At 40.8% G+C, this 21,777-nt stretch overlaps 1 protein-coding gene across 1 annotated transcript; it reads left to right on the forward strand.

The window, feature by feature from the left end:
* The first annotated feature begins 7,100 nt into the window (after positions 1 to 7,100).
* On the forward strand, positions 7,101 to 21,507 carry LOC129831080 (CMP-N-acetylneuraminate-beta-galactosamide-alpha-2,3-sialyltransferase 1-like). Its single transcript, XM_055894105.1, has 6 exons — positions 7,101 to 8,063; positions 10,517 to 10,713; positions 13,266 to 13,445; positions 18,986 to 19,031; positions 19,242 to 19,361; positions 19,510 to 21,507. The coding sequence occupies exons 1-6, from the start codon at positions 7,773 to 7,775 to the stop codon at positions 19,681 to 19,683; spliced, it is 1,008 nt and encodes a 335-aa protein (XP_055750080.1). The 5' UTR covers positions 7,101 to 7,772; the 3' UTR covers positions 19,684 to 21,507.
* Positions 21,508 to 21,777: the final 270 nt, after the last annotated feature.

A 21,777-nucleotide genomic window follows, 5' to 3' on the forward strand; every position in this document is an offset into this window, starting at 1 on the left:
CCAGAAAGACTCACAGCTGTAATCACTGCCAAAGATGATTCTAACATTTATTGAGGGGGTGTGAATACTTATGTAAATTATATGTTTCTGTAGTTCATTTTCAATAAATTAGCAACAATTTCTAAAAACAGGTTTTCACTTTGTCATTATGGGGTATTGTATGTAGAGATAAAAAAAAGTGTAAATCCATTTTGAAATCAGGCTGTCACACAACAAAATGTGGGATAAGTCAAGGGGCATGAATACTTTCTGAAGGGCACTGTATGTTGTTAAAATCAGAACATCTACAAACATGGATTCTGTGTTCACGGTTTTATAAATTGAACTCATAACCTACTGCTAAGATCAAATTGACTTCAAGTGGTATTTGGCAATCAGGAGGATAACCTCAAATGCAGTGATGTGGCTATTAGGCTAGAGCAGGGGTCTCCAAGTTGATTGTGAAATACTAGTAGGGTTAGCACACAGATCTCCTATCAGGAGTTTCTCTAGACATCCAAGTTACTTCCCACAATGTTCCAATGTTGCCAAGGGTCGGATTTACAAGACTAACCTTTGAGTAGCTCGCCAAACAATTCTGAATGTACATGCATTTTCCACGTGGTCCAACACAAACTGTCAAAAACAAATCTCACCATTATCAGACACGGAAAGCTCCCAGTATACTTACTATTCAGTCAAAGCCACATTGACATTATCCCACCCCTGGTTAGCCACAATTGGCTTAAAAAGCCAAACGTAAGACACTATCCAGTGGTGTAGTGGTGCCTGGAGAAGTGGGTATAGTCAAATTCTGCTAGAAATGTCCCCAAACAACACGCCCAGCGAAAAAAAGGTGCCCTGTTTGAAAAAGTAGTTTTCCTATAGTTTTGTCAGGTTTTTCTCTCTCAAAATGACACTGTTTTATAGAAACACAACAGAAATCGCATCCTCTAAGTCCACAACAATGCTCAACACCACATCAGGAGACCATTTCTGAGGTCTGAAAAATCGAAACAAACATTTTTTGTAGGATGTGAAGTTGCCCTTTAATTCAATTGTGCACCTCGCCTAGATAATATTTGGCTAGTGATTCTGTACAATGTAGGCCTACACAGGCCTGGATCCAGGGAGGGAGGGGTGGCACAACTAGTGTTGTTTTAGAGCCCTAATAACACAAGTGAAACTGGTCCTAGTCCTACAACTTATCAAATGTTCAAAAATGTATCTGAAATGTAGCCCTACACATGGACATGTGTATCCGAAATGCAGCCTCATTTATGCCTACTAACACGCACAGATCAGCTCAACAGTAAGAGCACCACCAGCTTATCAAATATTCTTACAGGCTTCATAGCTTAAACCTCAATCATTGGAAGGCTTCATTTTTTTTAATTTGTGACACTACGCAAAGAGCTAACCAGGCCGCCACTTCTCCAGGTGCGCTATTTTTTCTGTTGTAGAGTTTCAGAAAAGCAAACTAAATGCATATTCAATAGTCATAGCTGATGTGAAAGGTCCTACACTTATTTTTCGGTATTCATTTTTATTTAAATTGGTAAGTCAGTTTAGAACAAATTCTTGTTTACAATGACAGCAGGTTAACTGCCTTGTTCAGGAGCAGAACAACAGAATTTTACCTTGTCAGCTCAGGGATTCGATCTAGCAACCTTTCAGTTATTGGTCCAATGCTCTAACCACTAGGCTACCTGCCAGAAGCTCATTTAAATCTGCCACAAATAAGAGTAAATGCCCATTCCAAGAGCAGCACACAAACACACACGCTATAGCAAGAGAGCAGGGAGGGGCATAAAAGTAAGCTGTGCTGTTTTCATAGTATTCACATCACTTTCAGGGATTAGACATTAGAGATAATAGGGTATTTGGCACAGGTCAAAAAGTGATTGATGAGGTATTTTATGGGTCACGTGGTTATGCCCATATATGTACATCCTGTCTGGAAGTTCTCACGGTATCGAGTGAGTGTTTATGTAACCTGATAGTGCATCTGTTTCTGTTAAAGTCTGTGTTAAAGCCTGTGTTTACATCAAAGCTGTGTGTATGGATACGTAATACTTAAAAAATGTATGCACAAATAAAATACAAAATTAAAATGAAATGTTCTCATTATTTTAAAGGGTCTCATTAATGTTATTGTACATCAGAGAGGCAAGAAGGATGGCGGAGCAGATGAGGAAAAATATTTATTATACCCCCTCTATCCCAGGGTCTTATGGGGGTAAGGAGCGTTTACAGAGAGATATAGCCGAAGAAACAGGTAGCAGGTTAGGCGATGCTGTCACGATCGTCGTATAGTGAAAGAAAGGAGGACCAAGGCGTAGCGTGATAACTATACATCTTCTTTTATTTGAAGTCGAAAACGAAACGAAGAACACTGACAAACTATAACAAACAACAAACGACCGTGAAGCTATAAAAGGAAAGTGCAGACACAAGCAACTAACGTAAAGACATAGACAATCACCCACGAACTACCTAATGAATATGGCTGCCTAAATATGGTTCCCAATCAGAGACAACGATAGACAGCTGTCTCTAATTGAGAACCAATCTAGGCAACCATAGACATACAGTCATATGAAAGAGTTTGGGCACCCCTGACAATTTCCATGATTTCCATTTATAAATAATTGGGTGTTTGGATCAGCAATTTCATTTTGATCTATCAAATAACTGATGGACACAGTAATATTTCAGTAATGAAATTAGGTTTATTGGATTAACAGAAAATGTGCAATATGCATCAAAACAAAATTAGACAGGTGCATAAATTTGGCACACCAATAGAAACATCACATCAATATTTAGTAGAGCCTCTTTTTGCTAAAATAACAGCCTCTAGATGCTTCCCATAGCCTCTAATGAGTGTCTGGATTCTGGATGAAGGTACTTTGGACCATTCCTCCTTACAAAACATCTCCAGTTCAGTTAGGTTTGATGGTTGCCGAGCATGGACAGCCCGCTTCAAATCATCCCACAGATTCTCAATGATATTCACGTCTGGGGACTGGGATGGCCATTCCAGAACATTGTACTTGTTCCTCTGCATAAATGCCCGGGTAGATTTTGAGCAGTGTTTTGGGTCGTTGTCTTGTTGAAATATCCAGCGCCGGCATAACTTCAACTTTGTGACTGATTCTTCAACATTATTCCCAAGAATCTGCTGATATTGAGTGGAATCCATGCGACCCTCAACTTTAACAAGATTCCCAGTACCGGCACTGGCCACACAGCATGATGGAACCCCCACCAAATTTTACTGTGGGTAGCAAGTGTTTTTCTTGGAACGCTGTGTTCTTTTGCCGCCATGCATAACGTCCCTTGTTATGACCAAATAACTCAATCTTTGTTTCATCAGTCCACAGCACCTTATTCCAAAATGAAGCTGGCTTGTCCAAATGTGCGTTTGCACACCTCAAGCAACTCTGTTTGTGGCGTGTGTGCAGAAAAGGCTTCTTCCGCATCACTCTCTCATACAGCTTCTCCTTGTGCAATGTGCGCTGAATTGTTGAACGATGCACAGTGACACCATCTGCAGCAAGATGATGTTGTAGGTCTTTGGAGGTGGTCTGTGGACTGTTTTTGACCGTTCTCACCATCCTTCGCCTTTGCCTCTCCAATATTTTACTTGGCCTGCCACTTCTGGCCTTAACAAGAACTGTGCCTGTGGTCTTCCATTTCCTCACTATGTTCCTCACAGTGGACACTGACAGCTTAAATCTCTGCGATAGCTTTTTGTAGCCTTCCTCTAAACCATAATGTTGAACAATCTTTGTTTTCAGGTCATTTGAGAGTTGTTTTGAGGCCCCCATGTTGCCACTCTTCAGAGGAGAGTCAAAGAGAACAACAACTTGCAATTGGCCACCTTAAATACCTTTTCTCATGATTGGATGCACTTGTCTATGAAGTTCAAGGCATAATGAGCTCACCAAACCAATTGTGTGTTCCAATTAATCAGTGCTGAGTAGTTACAGGTATTCAAATCAACAGAATGACAAGGGTGCCCACATTTTTGCATAGCCTATTTTTCACATCTGATTTAATTTCATACAACTTAATATTGCTACATTAAAAATCTTTGTCTGGACAATACCCCAGTACTCAGCTTTTATTCGAAAATGAATGGCATGCCACTGTGATCATTTTCTGTGACGACAGAGTAAATTATTATGCAGCCTCAGAGGGGTGCCCAAACTTTTTCATACGACTGTACATACACCTAGACTGAACTGCCCCATAAACATACAAAACCCCCTAGACAATACAAAACGCATACATCCCCCATGTCACACCCTGACCTAACTAAAATAATAAAGAAAACAAAGATAACTAAGGCCAGGGTGTGACAGATGCTCAAGTGAATAAATGGCTAGCAGAGCAGGATGCTTACACTCTGCATAAACCTGTGCGAAAACAATTTCCACAAAATGTAGTTTTTTCTACTCATCTACTCGTCTTAGTTTCAGGTGGATCTATGTGACATGCAGGCGATTGCAGATAAAAATGATGGAAATCGATACATGCCAACGGTTATAGATATTTTCTCTAAAATAGCATTTGTAAGTGTCTTAAAAATTAAGAGTGGGGCAGAGGTGACCCGGGCCTTTGAGCCTATCTTGAAGGAAGGAGAAGCACCCAAGAAAGTGCAGATGGAAGGCGGTAAATAATTTTTTTATAATACTTTTCAGAAACACATGAAGAAGCACAATATCGTACATTTTGCTACAGGTTCTGATTTGAAAGCTTCAGTTGTTGAACGCTTTAACAGAACTTTGAAGGAGAGGATGTGGAAATACTTTACAGCTCACCCATAGATATGTGGATATAGTTCAAGATTTAGTAAAGGGGTACAAAAACAGCTACCATAAGAGTATACGTATGAAACCCTCCGTGGTCTCTTCTGAAAACTATTTTCAAGTCTTTAAAAATCTGTATGGTTTGTTCCCCCTTTGCCGTGAGAAAAAAATAGATTTTAAATTCATAGTGGGGGACTTGGTACGTATATCCAAGTTGAGGGGTGTTTTCGACAAAAAATATGAGCAAGGTTATAGCGATGAGCTGTTCACAGTTACCGAATGTCGACCACGTATACCCCCTGTCTACAAGTTAAAATATTATGAAGGGGAGCTTATAGAGGGTTCCTTTTATGAGAAGGAACTCCAGCAGGTAACGATGGGTAAAGACAAAGTCTTTCACGTGGAGGAGATTCTGGATCAAAAGAGAGAAAAGGGTAAAAAATGGGTAAAAAACATACAAAAAAAAAAAAGGGTAAAAAACATACACAGACACGGAAGACAATCACCCACAAACATACAGTGTGAACAGCCTACCTTTATATGGTTCTCAATCAGAGGAAAACGTCAAACACCTGTCCCTGATTGAGAACGATATAAGGCTAATTACAAACGACCTAAACATAGAAACACAAAACATAGAATGCCCACCCCAACTCACGTCCTGACCAACTAAACACATACAAAAATAACAGAAAACAGGTCAGGAACGTGACAACCTGGGGTTTAATTCTGGTTAAAGTGAAAAATAAACGGTGTACATTGACGGTTAACGCCAGTCTGATGAAAATGACGTATATTTTTAACTAGTGGGAGAACTGTTGACTACCGCTCTCTAAAATGAGAAGTGTTCTCTAGTCTCTAGTATAAATCGGAAACATCCATGTTATCCTGTGTCCAAGGCTGAGTGCGTCTCCATTATAGTCCACTATTTTGACCAGGGCCCATAGTAGTGCTTCCACATTTGCATTGCTTGCTGTTTGGGGTTTTAGGCTGGGTTTCTGTATAGCACTAAATGTCATTGATAGTGCACCATTATGTAATGGGGTGCTATTTGGGATTAAACAGTGGTGTAAAGTACTTAAGTAAAAATACTTTAAAGTACTACTTAAGTCGTTTTTTTTGGATATCTGTACTTTACTATTGATATTTTTACAACTTTTACTTCACTACATTCCTGAAGAAAATAATGTACTTTTTACTCCATACATTTTCCCTGACAACCAAAAGCACTCCTTATATTTTGAATGGTTTGCAGGACAGGAAAATTGTCAGTTTCTCACATCCCTGGTCTTCCCTACTGCCTCTGATCTGGCGGACTCACTAAACACACATGCTTTATTTGTAAATTATGTTGGAGTGTGCCCCTGGCTGAAAACAACAAAATGGTGAAGTCTGGTTTGCATAATATAAGGAATTAAAAATTATTTATACTTTTGATACTTAGGTATGTTTTAACATTTACTTTTAATACACCACCTCTTACATTAGTGTGCATTAACCCCACCACACACACACACACACACACATCGAACACACACTCTCACATACACACACCACACACTCTTTCTCTCTCACTCAAACACACACACACCTGTCAAATTGCCTTCCCAAAATGACAACCTACCATATGTTCCAAATAAACATCTAATGGAAGTTCAAATGAGAACATCACACATTTTAGATGTTGGATTATACCCATATGTCTTACAAAGACTTGTGACTCTGAGTAGCATTAGCACGATATGCCTACTGTCTACACCTTACAGGTGATGTGGATATGTGCCAAGGCCGGCAGTTCAGATGTGATTATGAGAGGGTGATGTTTTTCTCAGATCAACCTTTCCACAGAAAGGTCACGATCCCTCCCACACAGCCTCAGACATTCCTCCATTCCATTATCTTCCTCTTCATCTCTCATAGACGCCCTTCACAACTGCTGCTCCTCTGTCTCCCTGCAGGGCAAACCCAGTGTTTCCTGGTAGAATCCTCTTTTGAAAAAAAAATGTAACACTCCCAGCCTCTGGTCTCTGTGTCCCTTTGTATTGGAGATCTGCACTAAATTGACATGACACAGATTTGTAATGAGCAAAAATGGGAAGTTAGTATGTTTTTCTGCTAATCCCTTATTTATCAACTCTGCCTATAATTTGACGAGAGATTATCTGTATGGAATGTGGCTATAGACTTGCCTTGGCTGAATGTGAACAATACTGTGACATGTTAACAGTAAACCCAGCCTGCTGCATAGTGGAGCTCTGTCCTTTAATGTGGAAGTAGATCCCAGGAGGTCTTCCTGCTTCTCTGTTTTTAGTATAAAGTTAGAATTGGTTCTGGGAATACTTCAAGTTGAAAGCTGTTGAAGGGCTTTCTTCTTTCTTTTTTTTTGCATCGTTAATTTACCGTGTGTATTTGTGTATTTGTTTTAAATGTCTTGTTTGCCTTCTAGGTGGATGATTGACTGAACAGGAAGTGAATGCTAGATGCACCAGTCACTGATCTCACACTGTCAACAGCAGAAGAGCAGATGGATGTAGTTATCTGGCCATCGTTAAGTTGACAGGACCATCCTGGATTGTGTACCACAGTGGAATTACCATACTACTGGTCAGCAGACAAGTAATGGACATGCACAAGGATTCCTCGTTTATGGATTTCAATGGAGTGATTTTTGTCTGATCAAAACATTTTCTATAGAAGGCCAAGGCTTTCCCTACAAAATAATAAGGAGCTAATATTCTGGTCACATTTTTACTGAGATGTTATTGTTTTCCAACGGCTTGAAGTGGAGCCTGTAATTGTGATGAAGACACGGCCTGTTTCTGTTCATCAGAGCAACCCAGTGTTCATGCTGTTATAGCCAAGAAATCTCCAGGGGAGGAATTCTGCTCAGACATCCCTTGGAAATCTGAATTTTCAATAAGGGGCTTCTCTGTTTTTCGCTTCCCTGAAAATTTCATTTTTGTCTACCACTACACCATGTATCTATCGATGCAGAAGAACTTCAGGGCATTTACTGTGTTAGCCTTTATTGTAACTTTCACCATGTTCCTCTTCAGTTTCACGTTGAGAGATCCCTCTCTGTACTTCTTCAAATATGCCATACGCAAGTCAGACAGCTTCTTCTCTAACGGCCAGTGTGGCTGTCGAGAGTGTATGACAGAGCTGGACGACGACCCCTGGTTCACTGAGCGGTTCAACCTGTCAGTCCCCCCTCTGATGTCTAGGAGGAACAGCCTGCTGACTACCGACACATACCACTGGTGGCAGGTGAGATGTTACTACTGTGAGGGTTAGGATTGAACTGGGATGTGGACTTGAAGCTAGGGTTAGGGTTGAACTGGGTTGTGGACTTGAAGCTAGGGTTAGGGTTGAACTGGGATGTGGACTTGAAGCTAGGGTTAGGGTTAGGGTTGAGGCAAGTGTTAGGGTTGAACCGGGATATGGACATAAATTAAGGGTTAGAGTTTAGGGTTAGTCCACCCTCTGATGATCTGGGGGGACAGTCTGCTGACTGACATGTACAGGTGATGGTAGATGAGATGTTGTGAGACTTACAGGTGAATAATCAGAGATGAGTTTGGTTCAGTCACATCAGGCAACCCATCCCAATGATAATCAGGACAAGGGTTGAAACAATGTGTCCATGACTACATTATTAATGATATGTACGTACCAACGCAATTAACTTTGTTTTCTTAACAATGCCATCTCCTAGTCAGCTATGCTTTACTATGAGGTGGCTAAGATTGCACCAGAAAGAACTGAATGAAAACCATTCAACACTGCTAGAAAAGTTTAGATTCAATAAACAGAGGGGGAAAACTTCCACTCCCTGTTGCTCAGTCTTTCAGAGACATTCTATTTTTTAACCTAATCGGTCACCATATTGACAGTTATAGGTTAGTTGAAATTAATTTGCTTAGGCATTAAATATGTAAAAAAAAAAAAACATTGTTTTTTTCGCATCTGAATGTAACCACCGTATGCCACAATAACACTAAAGTTCTTCACTAAAAATGATTTGAATGCATTTAAATGGTTTGAAACTTGTCTGCCTGTTGAACACACATCCTCAGCCTTCTATAGGAATTTAACGACTGCATAGGATTATGTTTTGGATGACTGGCTGCGAATGCTTATTGAATTGTTTTATTTCTGCCTTTTCTATTCCAGACATTCTGAAATTGACTAAAGCATCCCATGTATGTAACTTTAGTCTTTCACTTTTCTGTGGCATTGCCCAGATTCAAACCTATGATCTTCTGCTGTCTATCCATTGAATGAATCCACTGCTCCACCAAAGCTGGTCATTTTAGTCTATTCAAACAGACTCTATTTCAAAGGAAACAAGCACACATTAAGATCCAATTAGTGGGCATGACCAACACATCTGAACATACTTTAAGGGATACCTCGGGACTTTGGCAATGAAGCCCTTTACCTACTTCCCCAGAGTCAGATGAAGCCCTTTACCTACTTCCCCAGAGTCAGATGAAGCCCTTTACCTACTTCCCCAGAGTCAGATGAAGCCCTTTACCTACTTCCCCAGAGTCAGATGAAGCCCTTTACCTACTTCCCCAGAGTCAGATGAAGCCCTTTACCTACTTCCCCAGAGTCAGATGAATCCCTTTACCTACTACCCCAGAGTCAGATGAAGCCCTTTACCTACTTCCCCAGAGTCAGATGAAGCCCTTTACCTACTTCCCCAGAGTCAGATGAAGCCCTTTACCTACTACCCCAGAGTCAGATGAAGCCCTTTACCTACTACCCCAGAGTCAGATGAAGCCCTTTACCTACTTCCCCAGAGTCAGATGAAGCCCTTTACCTACTTCCCCAGAGTCAGATGAAGCCCTTTACCTACTACCCCAGAGTCAGATGAAGCAGTGGATACCGTTTATATGTGTCTGCGTCCAGTAGGGCAACATGTTGTCAAGCGGTTAAGAGTGTTGGGCCAAATCCCAGAGCCAACTAGGTGAAACATCTGATGTGCTATTGAGCAAGGCACTTAACCATAATTGCTCTTGTGAGTTGCTCTGGATAAGAGCAATATATAAAGGTATAGGGCTAATATAGAGGTAGTTTTGAGAGCAAGTACTAACTAGTGTTGGCTCAATGACTGGAAGTCTATGGGTATCTGCTAGCAGATTACCAGTCTTTGCGCTAACGCTACTTAGGAATTGTGCTAGTTAGCAACTCCCTTCAAAATGCACGCAGATAAAAAAATTGTATCCAGAGTTCATCTGACTGGGCAAGTAGATACAGGGACTCATTACCAAAATCCCAAAGTATCCATTTAATAGGATTGTTTTTTGATGCTGAGAACAGAATGTACATGTTTTTAAATAACATTCTTTGAACTAATGTTTTGTGGTTTTTATGGAGTTTTCTTGAACATGACCTTAAATAGAATGACGAGGAAATCTGCAGAAAACATTGTGCTGAAATACTGGAATTCCCACAGAAAAAGGCTGTTTCTTAACGTTTTCAGATCATTCTGAGAACATGAGTTTAAATAGAACCATGAGGAAACGTTACGGGAAGGTTGTATGCAAAATAACCATAGGACAACCATGCTCTCACCAAGCGCTAAGAAACATATGGTTCTGCGAACATTGTGGTAGCTGGGCTGTCTATGCTGTGTGTCTACCTCTTCTGGCTCTGCTCTGTCCAGAGTGGTTGAAGACACAGCTAAAGGATTGACGGTTTCCGTCTCTGTCCAGCGGTTGCAGGGACAGAAGGACCCGGCCAACTTCGGCGAGGTGGTGGAGAAGTTGTTCCAGGTCATCCCTGATGATGACGACCTCTACAAGGACGCTGGGCCTGAGCGCTGTAGGACCTGTGCTGTGGTGGGGAATTCTGGGAACCTCAAGGGCTCCCACTACGGACCCCTCATCGACTCCAGTGATGTCATCATCAGGTGACTGAGAAAGCTTGTTTTTTGTTTGTCACACCTCAGAATATTATATTAGGAATGGAGTTGCAAAGCCAGATAAGATTTTGTTCTGTATAGCATTCATGTCTGACCAAGATCTAGGTTTTGATGTTATTTGCAAGTGCAACCATTGTAGTCCAGTTTCTTGATTCCCACCCCCACCTTTGATAAGATTACACCTGAGCCAGTATACAAACGGTATACAAAGCATTTTATAGACTACAATGATCATGACAATACCACATGAAAGTACAAGTTTGTTCCATCGAGGTGTTTGTATAGGCTATGAATATCATCTCCCTTGTTGAATTATATTGTGATCTGATCGTGGTATGAGGTACATGTAGGTGTCGACGCCACATTTGGTTTGATGTCATCAATATCACCCTAGCATAGACAGTTCCTCACATCGTGTCACACCTGTCAGCTGCCCTACCTGTTGTTCCCATGTTAGTTTGACTCATAGAATTTGATAGTCAAAGCCCAAAAGCTGTTTTAGCATGATGTGCAGCACCATTGAGGGCTTTTGCTATTTTGTAGTAGTAAACTGGGACTTGATATGGGTTGGATGGCAGAATTCCATCCAGGTCAGCAGAAGGGGTCAGCTAATGAAATGTACTCCTGAGAAAACGTTCCTTTAAAACCTTTTATTGCAGTGGGTTAATTAGGGCCACACTGACTTTTGGTAGTCTGAAACAAATCTATTTTTAAACAAAAGTATATACCTCACACACATCGTTATGAGCTTGTAAAAGACACCTGTACCATCGCAGATAGTTTAAATTTGAAATTTACAAATATGACACTTTATATACATCACAGAAGACTGAAATATAACAAAGTTGTTTGACAGAAACACCGGATTTTCTGAAATCTTTATTAATTAACATTCTACCCATGAGGCCAAAGAGTGCGCTTTTGGTCATTGACTACAGGAAAGGCTACCTGCAGGTGGCAGTGAATAACCCTTGGTTTTATACGTGGTGAGACTAGACACACTCCAGCACATAGGTGGGGGTATGAACCTTTTCAGTTTATTTACCAACTTCCAACCATTCCCTCCAAGATTTCGCTGGGATTTTTTGTGATATTTGCAGGAAAAAATGCTTGATTTTGCAGCGGCAATTCGGCAATTTTGCATAGCAATATGCAACGATTTTGGAAAACTTGTTGCGGAAATGCGCTGATGAGGGGAAAAGGTTTGTTTACGTGTGGCTTGATGGAACCACATTATGTGATAATAGTGCAATGATTGGTCAATTACGAGCCCTCTTTGTATTACAGTGATGGGTCAGTTTTATGCAATGACTGTTTTTTGCTGAAATAGTGCAGTGAATGGTAAAATTAGCAGGGAATTGTTGATTTTGCTAAACATTATGATTACACGGTATCCTGGAGGGACTGGCCAATACACTCGAATAAAATTGGGTTTGTTCGAGCAGTAAGGTTAACGAAGCCGACTGTAGACGAAAGTTGACGGGTTAAAGTCGGGGGAGGTGCATCTGCGACAGCTGAAAGTTAAATACTGGGGTGGTTAACAGCAAGGCTCAGTTCAACTTGGCAGTGTCAACATAGCTGCAATCGTTTATAAAAGTTGTACTTTCTAAAAGTCAAATGTTCCTATACCCCCATATCAAACACTCAAACAAAACATAACATGTATAGGCTACAATTAATTGGTCGCATCACTTTCATTTGTATCCCATGTAGCAAAGTTGGTTCCTGTTTCAGTCACTTTTGGTCACGTTCGTGTGGGTTAACCAAAAACACCCTAATAATTGGTTGACAAATGGTGCATCCCACAATTCAGGTAATGGCTGCATGGCGCAGTTGGTGAGAAGCGACTTGAAAGCGACTAATTTATTAACTGCATGACCTTTGATCACATGGTTTTTGTAAAGTTCATGCAGTCAACATGTAAGTCCAGCTTTAGATTTGATTTCTGCACTGTTTTTCAATGAGGAACCAGACCAACTATCAATGTGTAAATGAGGAGGAAAGTCCTTGGCTGAAATGGATTATACTGCTCATCCCACACTCACTTAACACACAAACACACAGAGAAGGAGAGATCCTCTGCAGAACTAACTAGATTAATTGACCAGGCAGAATCACAGCTTTCCCCTCAATGCACTCACTGTTACTGGGACACATATGAACTGTATGATCATGTGGAGATGCAGGAATGCCACATGATTCATCACCATGTTCACATTCCAAATGAAATACTTTTTCATTTAGATACAAATTCAAGTTTTTTTTAACCTCCAGGCATCCCACCCTCAAAACAGCTATGTTGATTAGTATGTGGAAGTAGTATCATCTATATGTTATATTGCAGAAGATACTACCTTAACCGTAACCCTGCATAATGAACATGGCTCCTACCTCTGGCTTTGAGGAGGATGTCCGGAGCTGGACTACGCATCACGTCATGTACCCAGAGAGCGCCATAGATCTGGACAACACCACCAGTGTTCTGCTCCATATGTTATATTGCAGAATATACTACCTTAACCGTAACCCTGCTCCTGCAGAATGAACATGGCTCCTACCTCTGGCTTTGAGGAGGATGTTGGGAGCCGGACTACGCTTCATGTCATGTACCCAGAGAGCGCCATAGATCTGGACAACACCACCAGTCTTCTACTCATCCCCTTCAAGACTCTGGACCTGCAGTGGATCACCAGTGCCTTGACCACCGGGTCCATCAACAAGTGAGTGATCAATAACCATGCACTACACGTTCACATAAAGTATGTAAGTGCACCTTAGCAAATCTTCAATAGAAACTGTAGTTGACGCCTGTGGAATTGTCGGCAAAGATTAAAGTATAAACAACGTTCTCATCACTGAGGTCCGGAATCATTTATCCTTCAAGCTGTGTAAACTTTCTGTTGTGATGTGACTATCATTAATCTGATGACTGTTATTTATTTTATCAACTGTTTTTAATTGTTACTCGACTAAATTAACCGCGAAAAGTTGTTTAACGAATTAAACTCTAAAGATATAGATATCTCTTACATCAATAACAGTCAATTATTAATCATTACCTAATATCAGTCTCATTCTGAACGTCACATACTCTTTGCTATCTGCAACAACCCTAACTTTATTGATGAATCAGCAATACACAAATTGGCTTAATTATTTATTTACTAACTAAATAATTAATTAAACAGAATACATATATACACACGGTATAGATGATTGATTAGACGTAATACAATGAAAACAGGTCCCTAGTGGACGAACAAAAGCATCACTGCTTGGTTATAAAAGGGAGGGGTCAATGGAAAGAAAGGTAAAGGGAGAGACAGAGATTCAACTTATCTTGTTACGTTTGGAACGGCTCGATGGAGTGGCTCGATGTAAGGTTCTGGTTGTCCACCCGTGGTCACAATGTCCTTAGTTGTAGAACTGCTCTGGTAGTGAAGTGTTTGTTAGAATATATATTTCAGATGTACCAACGGTTGTCTGAGAGGGATTCTTCCTTCCCACCTCGTGTCTTTTAGTCAAAGTTCTAGGACCACTTTTGCATGCACAGCCGCAGACTGTGAATGTTTTGGTCTTTTTCATCTTCACTCTTGTTGAGGTTGAGAGCTTCAGAGTTTCTAACCATTTCAACATGTAGACCACGGTCTCACGTCTTCTGGTTTCGTAGTGGTCTCAATGATTGAATATTCAGGGTTCAGCTCCCGTACACTACACGCCAGTAGTAACCCGACAATGGACTGGTCTCACCATTTTCAGCCGTGTAACCACCGCTCCGCTCTTTCTGGTGTTGTAGTTTTAACCATTCGTGACGTCCAGCTTACACTGTCCGTCTGCTTGGTCTAATGTAAATTTCGCTACCAAGGCTTTTATGCTCGGGTAAAAAGGGAACATTCCATCGCGCCGACACTATCTGTGCTCACTTGTGCATGGTTACTGACTGGGCACAAGTTTATATGAAAAACAATTTTCCAGTTTTTAGAAGGCTAAAATCACATTGCTATCTTCACAAAAGTATTCTCATATTTTATATATTTTATACAACATTTAGATGTAAAGTTGATACATAGAATACCTACACTTTCAGAGTTAGTTACTTTGTTATACCATCCTTAATGACATCACAAAATAACAAACAATATGACATAACTATTCTTTAGATCCCCATCGACTATTCTTAGCATTTAAATGTTAGGAATAATGTTCCCCTTTTATTGATGTAAAAGTTTTGGCAGCGAAGAGACTGGAACAAAGAGGTTTGTCTTCCCATACTAGAGAACCAGAGGGAGAGTTTCTGCAAACTATTTAGGTCCTGCTTTTAAGTCATAAAACCGGCCCAACTCCCCCCACTCCTCTCCTGTATCTTTACTGGCACCTTGAGTATCAGGCATTTCGGGCAAATGCCAGATGGGTTTGTCCATTTTTAGCCAAGTTGGCCTGTCTAACTTGGATTTTCTGCGCAACATGATCACTATCTTGCTAATAATGGGGGCCTCAAGGAAGAACTGGGCCAGTGTGGGGGCCTCAAGGGGAAAGAATGGGCCGGTGTGTTAGAAATGGCAGGGCTAATTTCTGGTTCCAGACCAGTCCTGAGTATCTGGGTAGCTTAATAATGTTGTGGGTAAGGCCTCCCGAGTGGCACAGCGGTCTAAGGCAGTGCTTGAGGTGTCACTACAGATTCGGGTTCAATCGCGGGCTTTGTCGCAGCCGACCGGGAAACCCATGAGGCGACGCACAATTGGCGCAGCGTTGTCCGGGTTAGGGGATGGTTTGGCCGGCCATGATGTCCTTGTCCCATCACGCTCTAGCGGCTCCTATGGCGGGCCAGGTGCATGCACGCTGACATGGTTGCCAGTTGTATGGTGTTTCCTCTGACACGTTGGTGCGGCTGGCTACCGGGTTAAGTGAGCAGTATGTCAAGAAACAGTATGGCTTGGCAGGGTCGTGTTTCGGAGGACGCATGGCTCTCGACCTTCGCCTCTCTCAAGTCCATACGGGAGTTGCAGCGACGGGACAAGACTGTAACTACCAATTTGGATATCACGGAATTGGGGTATACATACTGTACATACATACAGGTTTTTGGCTGCCATATGAGTTCTGTTATACTCACAGACATCATTCAAACAGTTTTCTATCCAAATCTACTAATAATATGGATATCTTAGCTTCTGGGCGTGAGTAGCAGGCAGTTTACTCTGGGCACCTTATTCATCCAAGCTACTCAATACTGCCCCCAGCCATAAGAAGTTAAGGACAACAAAGTCAAGGTATTGGCGTAGCCATCACAAAGCCTTGATCTCAATCCTATAGAAAATTTGTGGTCAGAACTGAAAAAGTGTGTGCGAGCAAGGAGGCCTACAAACCTGACTCAGTTACACCAGCTCTGTCAGGAGGAATGGGCCAAAATTCACCCAACTTATTGTGCGAAGCTTGTGGAAGGCTAGCCAAAACGTTTGACCCAAGGTAAACGATTTAAAGGCAATGCTACCAAATACTAATTGAGTGTATGTAAACTTCTGACCCACTGGGAATGTGATGAAATAAATAAAAGCTGAAATAAATAATTCTCTACTACTATTCTGACATTTCACATTCTTAAAATAAAGTGGTGATCCTAACTGACCTAAAACAGGGAATTTTAACTAGGATTAAATGTCAGGAATTGTGAAACTGAGTTTAAAATGTATTTGGCTAAGGTGTATGTAAACTTCCGACTTCAACTGTACATACATACAGTTGAAGTAGGTGAACGGCTGATCTCTGCATGTCTGGTTCCCACTGTGAAGCAAGAGGGAGGAGGTAAGATTGTGTGGGGGTGCTTTGCTGGTGACACTGTCTGATTTTATTTAGAATTCAAGGCACATTGCAATTGCATGGCTACCAGAGCATTCTGCAGCGATACGCCAACCCAATCATTTGTTTTTCAACAAGACAATGACCCAGAACACCTTCAGGCTGTGTAAGGGCTATTTGACCAAGGAGAGTGATGGAGTGCTGCATCAGATGACCTTACCTCCACAATCCCTCAACCAAATTGAGATGGTTTGGAATGAGTTGGACTGCAGAGTGGAGGAAAAACAGCAAACAAGTGCTCAGCATATGTGGGAACTCCTTCAAGACTGTTGGAAAAGCATTCCAGGTGAAGCTGGTTGAGAGAATAGCGAAAGCTGTCGTCAAGGCAAAGGGGGGCTATTTGAAGATTATCAAATACATTTGGATTTGTTTAACCCTTTCTTGGTTACTACATGATTCCATATGTTCTTTCATAGCTTTGGTGTCTTCACTATTATTTTACAATGTAGAAAATAGTACAAATAAAAACCCTTGAATGAGTAGGTGTCCAAACTTTTGACTGGGACTGTATATATGTTATGGGTCTGATGGTCAAGAAGTCTTAGAGCTCAAGTTAAAACACAGTGCAGCATGAATCTTGATGAAGGCAGCATAGCTGTCAACTTTGGTATCGACACCGAACAAAAATATAAACTCAACATGTAAAGTGTTGGTCCCATGTTTCATGATAGTTTAGGGCCTAATGAATTTATTCAATTGACTTTGAAGTTGTTGCGTTTATATATTTTTGATCAGTATATTACATTTTATTTAATTGGTTCTACACTGTGCAGCTTTTCTTTTCATACAGCCTAGCCTACCTGCGGTGCAAATCAAATCATTCCCAAATCAACGTTGGTTATTTGACCTCACACCCAGCACATCTTAAGAGTGTGGTTTTAAATCATAATAGCGTATGACCTTATGCATGACCCTTGATGGGAAACAAGCCTCTGCCGTTTGCATCTGGATCTGGTCATCTTCATCGTTAGGACTGTCACTGTGATCATCTGTAAAAACATAAATAATGTGACAAACTGTTACTGTACCAACACAAACAGTTAAACCAAGTATCAAAACAGTAACCAAAACAGTATCAGTGTCACAAATTCACTATGAACTGTAACATTTTCTAACCTGAAATTGGGTTTCTTTTCCAGACATGACAACCTTTTTACTGAACATATTACTGGTATAGGCTACTAGTTTGTCATGAGGAGCTCATATTCAGTAGTCTGTTAGCCAATGCCGATAGCCGGGCCACCACAAAGTTGGTGTTTCTTGATGAACTTGATCAAAGATGGTGGTTTATACTGACAGTACCAAAGATACTTTGGTCTCCCCTTTTACACTGCATTATCAAAAGTATGTGGATACCTGCTAGTCGAACATCTCATTGCTAAATCATGGGCTTTAATATGGAGTTGGTCGCCCCCCCCCCCCCCCCCCCCCCCCCCCTCCACTCCACTCTTCTGGGAAGACTTTCCACTAGATGTTGAAACACTGCTGCTGGGACTTGCTTCCTTTCAGCCACAAGCATTAGTGAGGTCAGGCACTGATGTTGGGTGATTAGGCCTGGCTCGCAGTCGATGTTTCAATTAATCCAAAAGGTGTTCAATGGGGTTGAAGTCAGGGCTCTGTGCAGGCCAGTAAAGTTCTTCCAAACTGATCTCGACAAACCATTTCTGTATAGATCTCACTTTGTGCACGGGGGCATTGTCATACCGAAAGAGGAAAGGTCTTCCGTAACTTTTGCCACAAAGTTGGAAGCACAGAATTGTCTAGAATGTTATTGTATGCTGTAATATTACGATTTCCCTTCACTGGAACTAAGGGGCCCGAACCATGAAAAACAGCTCCTCAAACTTGGATTCGTCCGTTCGAACTGCCATATGGTGAAGCATGATTCATCACTCCAGAGAACGTTTCCACTGCTCCAGAGTCCAATGGCGGCGAGCTTTACACCACTCCAGTCGACGTTTGGCATTGCGTATAGCGCTTGTGTGGCTGCTCGGCCATAGAAACTAATTTCATGAAGCTCCCAACGAGCAGTTCTTGTGCTGATGTTGCTTCCAGAGGTAGTTTGGAACTCTAATGAGTGTTGCAACCGAGGACGGACGATTTTTACGCACTTCAGCACTCAGTGGCACTGTTCTGAGCTTGTGTGGCTGAACTGACTTGGTGGCATCCTATGACCGTGCCACGTTGAAAGCCACTGAGCTCTTCAATAGGGCTATTCTACTGCCGATGTTTGTGTATGGAGATTGCATGGCTGTGTTTTTAATTTTATACACCTGTCAGCAATTGGTGTGACTGAAATAGCCAAATCCACTCATTTGAAAGGGTGTCCACCTACTTTTGTATATATAGTGTATCTGTGATAATACTTTGATAGTACTTATATTATGCATTTTGCTTCCCGCAGAACATACTTTCCTGTCCGGTCCAGGATTAAGGCAAACAAGAACAGGGTGAGTGAACCTTTGGGTCTGTCTGTAATGGCACCCTATAGTGGAGCATTACTTTTGACCAAAGCCCTATGTATGGGTCAATCTGCTTTAGTTTACCTTACCTGGAGACAAAAGAATGCAGATTTTGAAGAGTGATTGGTTGGTTGATAACATTCAAATGTAATGATTTCAACTTCTCACATGGTCAAAGTTTTTTGTTTTGTTTTGCAGGTGCTGATATACAGTCCAACCTTCTTTAAATATGTCTATGAGACATGGCTGGAGCGTCATGGCCGGTATCCCTCCACTGGCTTCCTCAGCCTATTGTTCGCTGTGCATATCTGTGATAAGGTGAGTCCACCCACCTTCACTTCCATTTGTCTGTCTGCCAAAGTTCTATACACCATGAGCGTGACTGCAAAGCATGAGCTGGTGGACACTGATGTCCAAATCCAGGGTGGATGAGTATCTCTGCATAATGTTGTATTGTATCATTTAGGTGAGTGTGTACGGGTTCGGAGCGGACCAGTATGGGAACTGGCACCACTACTGGCAAAAGAATTACCACGGAGGCGAATTCCGCAAAACTGGGGTGCATGATGCGGACATTGAGTACAACGTCACCATGCTTCTGGCTGACAAACACAAGATCAATATTTTCAAAGGCTTCTGATATCTGGAGATGTCATTGGCCTGAGACCATCAAGCCTCATCAGCCTAAATCCTGTCGACTCAGGGATTACCCACTGGGGATAAACTGGTTGAAATAACATTGTTTCAACGGAATGTCTATGTATCATGATGTGGAATGCATGTGTAAAATGTATTGGATTTGCAAAAAGTAATCAATGTAAACGATTGTTTTGAGGGTGAAATTTCAACCAGGACTATGTCATGGTAACCTATTTTTAAGACACAACTTATATAAAATGTTACATTTGTATCTTTTTGTAACAATGTCAGATCTTTAATGTTATATTGCGCTAAGCTGACATATGGAATTGTTTTAGATGGTCATACTATGAATCCCTTAGCTATTTGATTTTGAATTTTAGAACTCCTTTAGGTATAACAACATTTGATCATCTGATAAATGATTGATTTTGGCCTTTACTACTAAAGCACATTGATTGTCCACGTTGAAATGACGTGGTGTGCCCAGTGGATATGGTTTTGATACAGAGCTGATGCTGGTTGATTTATATAGTTGACTGAAACAAAACTATTTCATATTCACATTTAGCCACCATGTACAGTTGTAACCCCATAAAACAGAAGGGTGTCAATGTTTTTTTGTAATTAAGTGCCTTATCCATGATATTCATATTACTAGTTAAAACTTCTTGTCAATATGGGGGCGCTGTTTTCACTTTGTAAAAATTTGTTCCCAAATTAAACTGCCTCATACTCAATTCTTGCTCGTACAATATGCATATTATTATTACTATTGGATATAAAACACTCTAGTTTCTAAAACCGTTTGAATTATATCTGTGAGTAAAACAGAACTCAAGTTGGAGCAAACTTCCTGTCAGGAAGTGAGAAAGGGTCAGTTTATTAATTTGCATGTATTCAGGGTCAGTTTATTAATTTGCATGTATTCTATTGGTCGACATGCACTGCATACGCCTTCCCCTAGATGTCAGCAAGCAGTGAGAATTGGAATGGAGTTGCTAGGCAGATCTGAGGCCATATAAAGGGTCTTGGAACGTGGGGTGCACTCTTTTCAACGTTCGCCATGACGCGAGACAGACCTACTATACAGACCGACAGACCTACTAAAACTACTATTCCGCCATTAATTTCGGTGCGGTCTCGCTTTAACGCACGCTGTATGTCGTAGTAACGTTAATTTTAAAAATCTAACAGCGGTTGCATTAAGAACTAATGTATCTTTCATTTGCTGTCCAACCTGTATTTTTTAGTCAAGTTTATGATTAGTTATTGATTAGATTAGGTGCCTCTCCCAAGATTTCTCCCGACATTTTCTTTGCAGCTTGGCTACTATTCTCATTGTATACCACGATTTGTGCCGCTAAATATGCACATTTTCGAACAAACAATATATGTATTGTGTAATATGATGTTATAGGACTGTCATCTGATGAAGTTTTGAGAAGGTTAGTGAAAAATGTCATATCTTTTGCTGGTTTATTCGCTATCGCTAATGTGCATGAATCAATGCTGCTGTGTGGTTGGCTATTGTAGTAAGCTAATATAATGCTAAATTGTGTTTTCGCTGTAAAACACTTAAAGAATCTGAAATATTGGCTGGATTCACAAGATCTTTGTCTTTCATTTACTGTACGCTGTCTAATTTTCATAAATGTTTTATGATGAGTATTTAGGTAATTCACGTTGCTCTCTGTAGTTATTCTAGTTGCTTTGGTGAGAGTTGTGATGGTGGCTGCAATGTAAAACTATGATTTATACCTGAAATATGCACATTTTTCAAACAAAACATATTCTATACAATAAATATGTTATCAGACTGTCATCTGATGAAGTTGTTTCTTGGTTAGTGACTATTTATATCTTTATTTGGTCGAATTTGTGATAGCTACCTATGCAGGAAAAAAATGGTGGAAAGAAAAGTTATGTCTTTTGCTATGGTGGTTAGCTAATAGAAATACATATTGTGTCTTCCCTGTAAAACATTTTAAAAATCAGAAATGATGGCTGGATTCACAAGATGTGTATCTTTCACTTGGTGTCTTGGACTTGTGATTTCATGAACATTTTATTATATGATATCCCTGTGGCTTTA

The sequence above is a fragment of the Salvelinus fontinalis genome, chromosome 32 (assembly GCF_029448725.1).
Source record: "Salvelinus fontinalis isolate EN_2023a chromosome 32, ASM2944872v1, whole genome shotgun sequence".
NCBI lineage: Eukaryota > Metazoa > Chordata > Actinopteri > Salmoniformes > Salmonidae > Salvelinus > Salvelinus fontinalis.

Excerpts from the sequence above, each read along its gene's own strand:
- LOC129831080 (XM_055894105.1), top strand. The coding sequence starts at position 7,773 with ATGTATCTATCGATGCAGAAGAACTTCAGGGCATTTACTGTGTTAGCC. Across the intron at positions 13,446-18,985 it reads ACCACCGGGTCCATCAACAA|AACATACTTTCCTGTCCGGT; the intron begins GTGAGTGATCAA and ends TGCTTCCCGCAG. Across the intron at positions 19,032-19,241 it reads TTAAGGCAAACAAGAACAGG|GTGCTGATATACAGTCCAAC; the intron begins GTGAGTGAACCT and ends TTTGTTTTGCAG.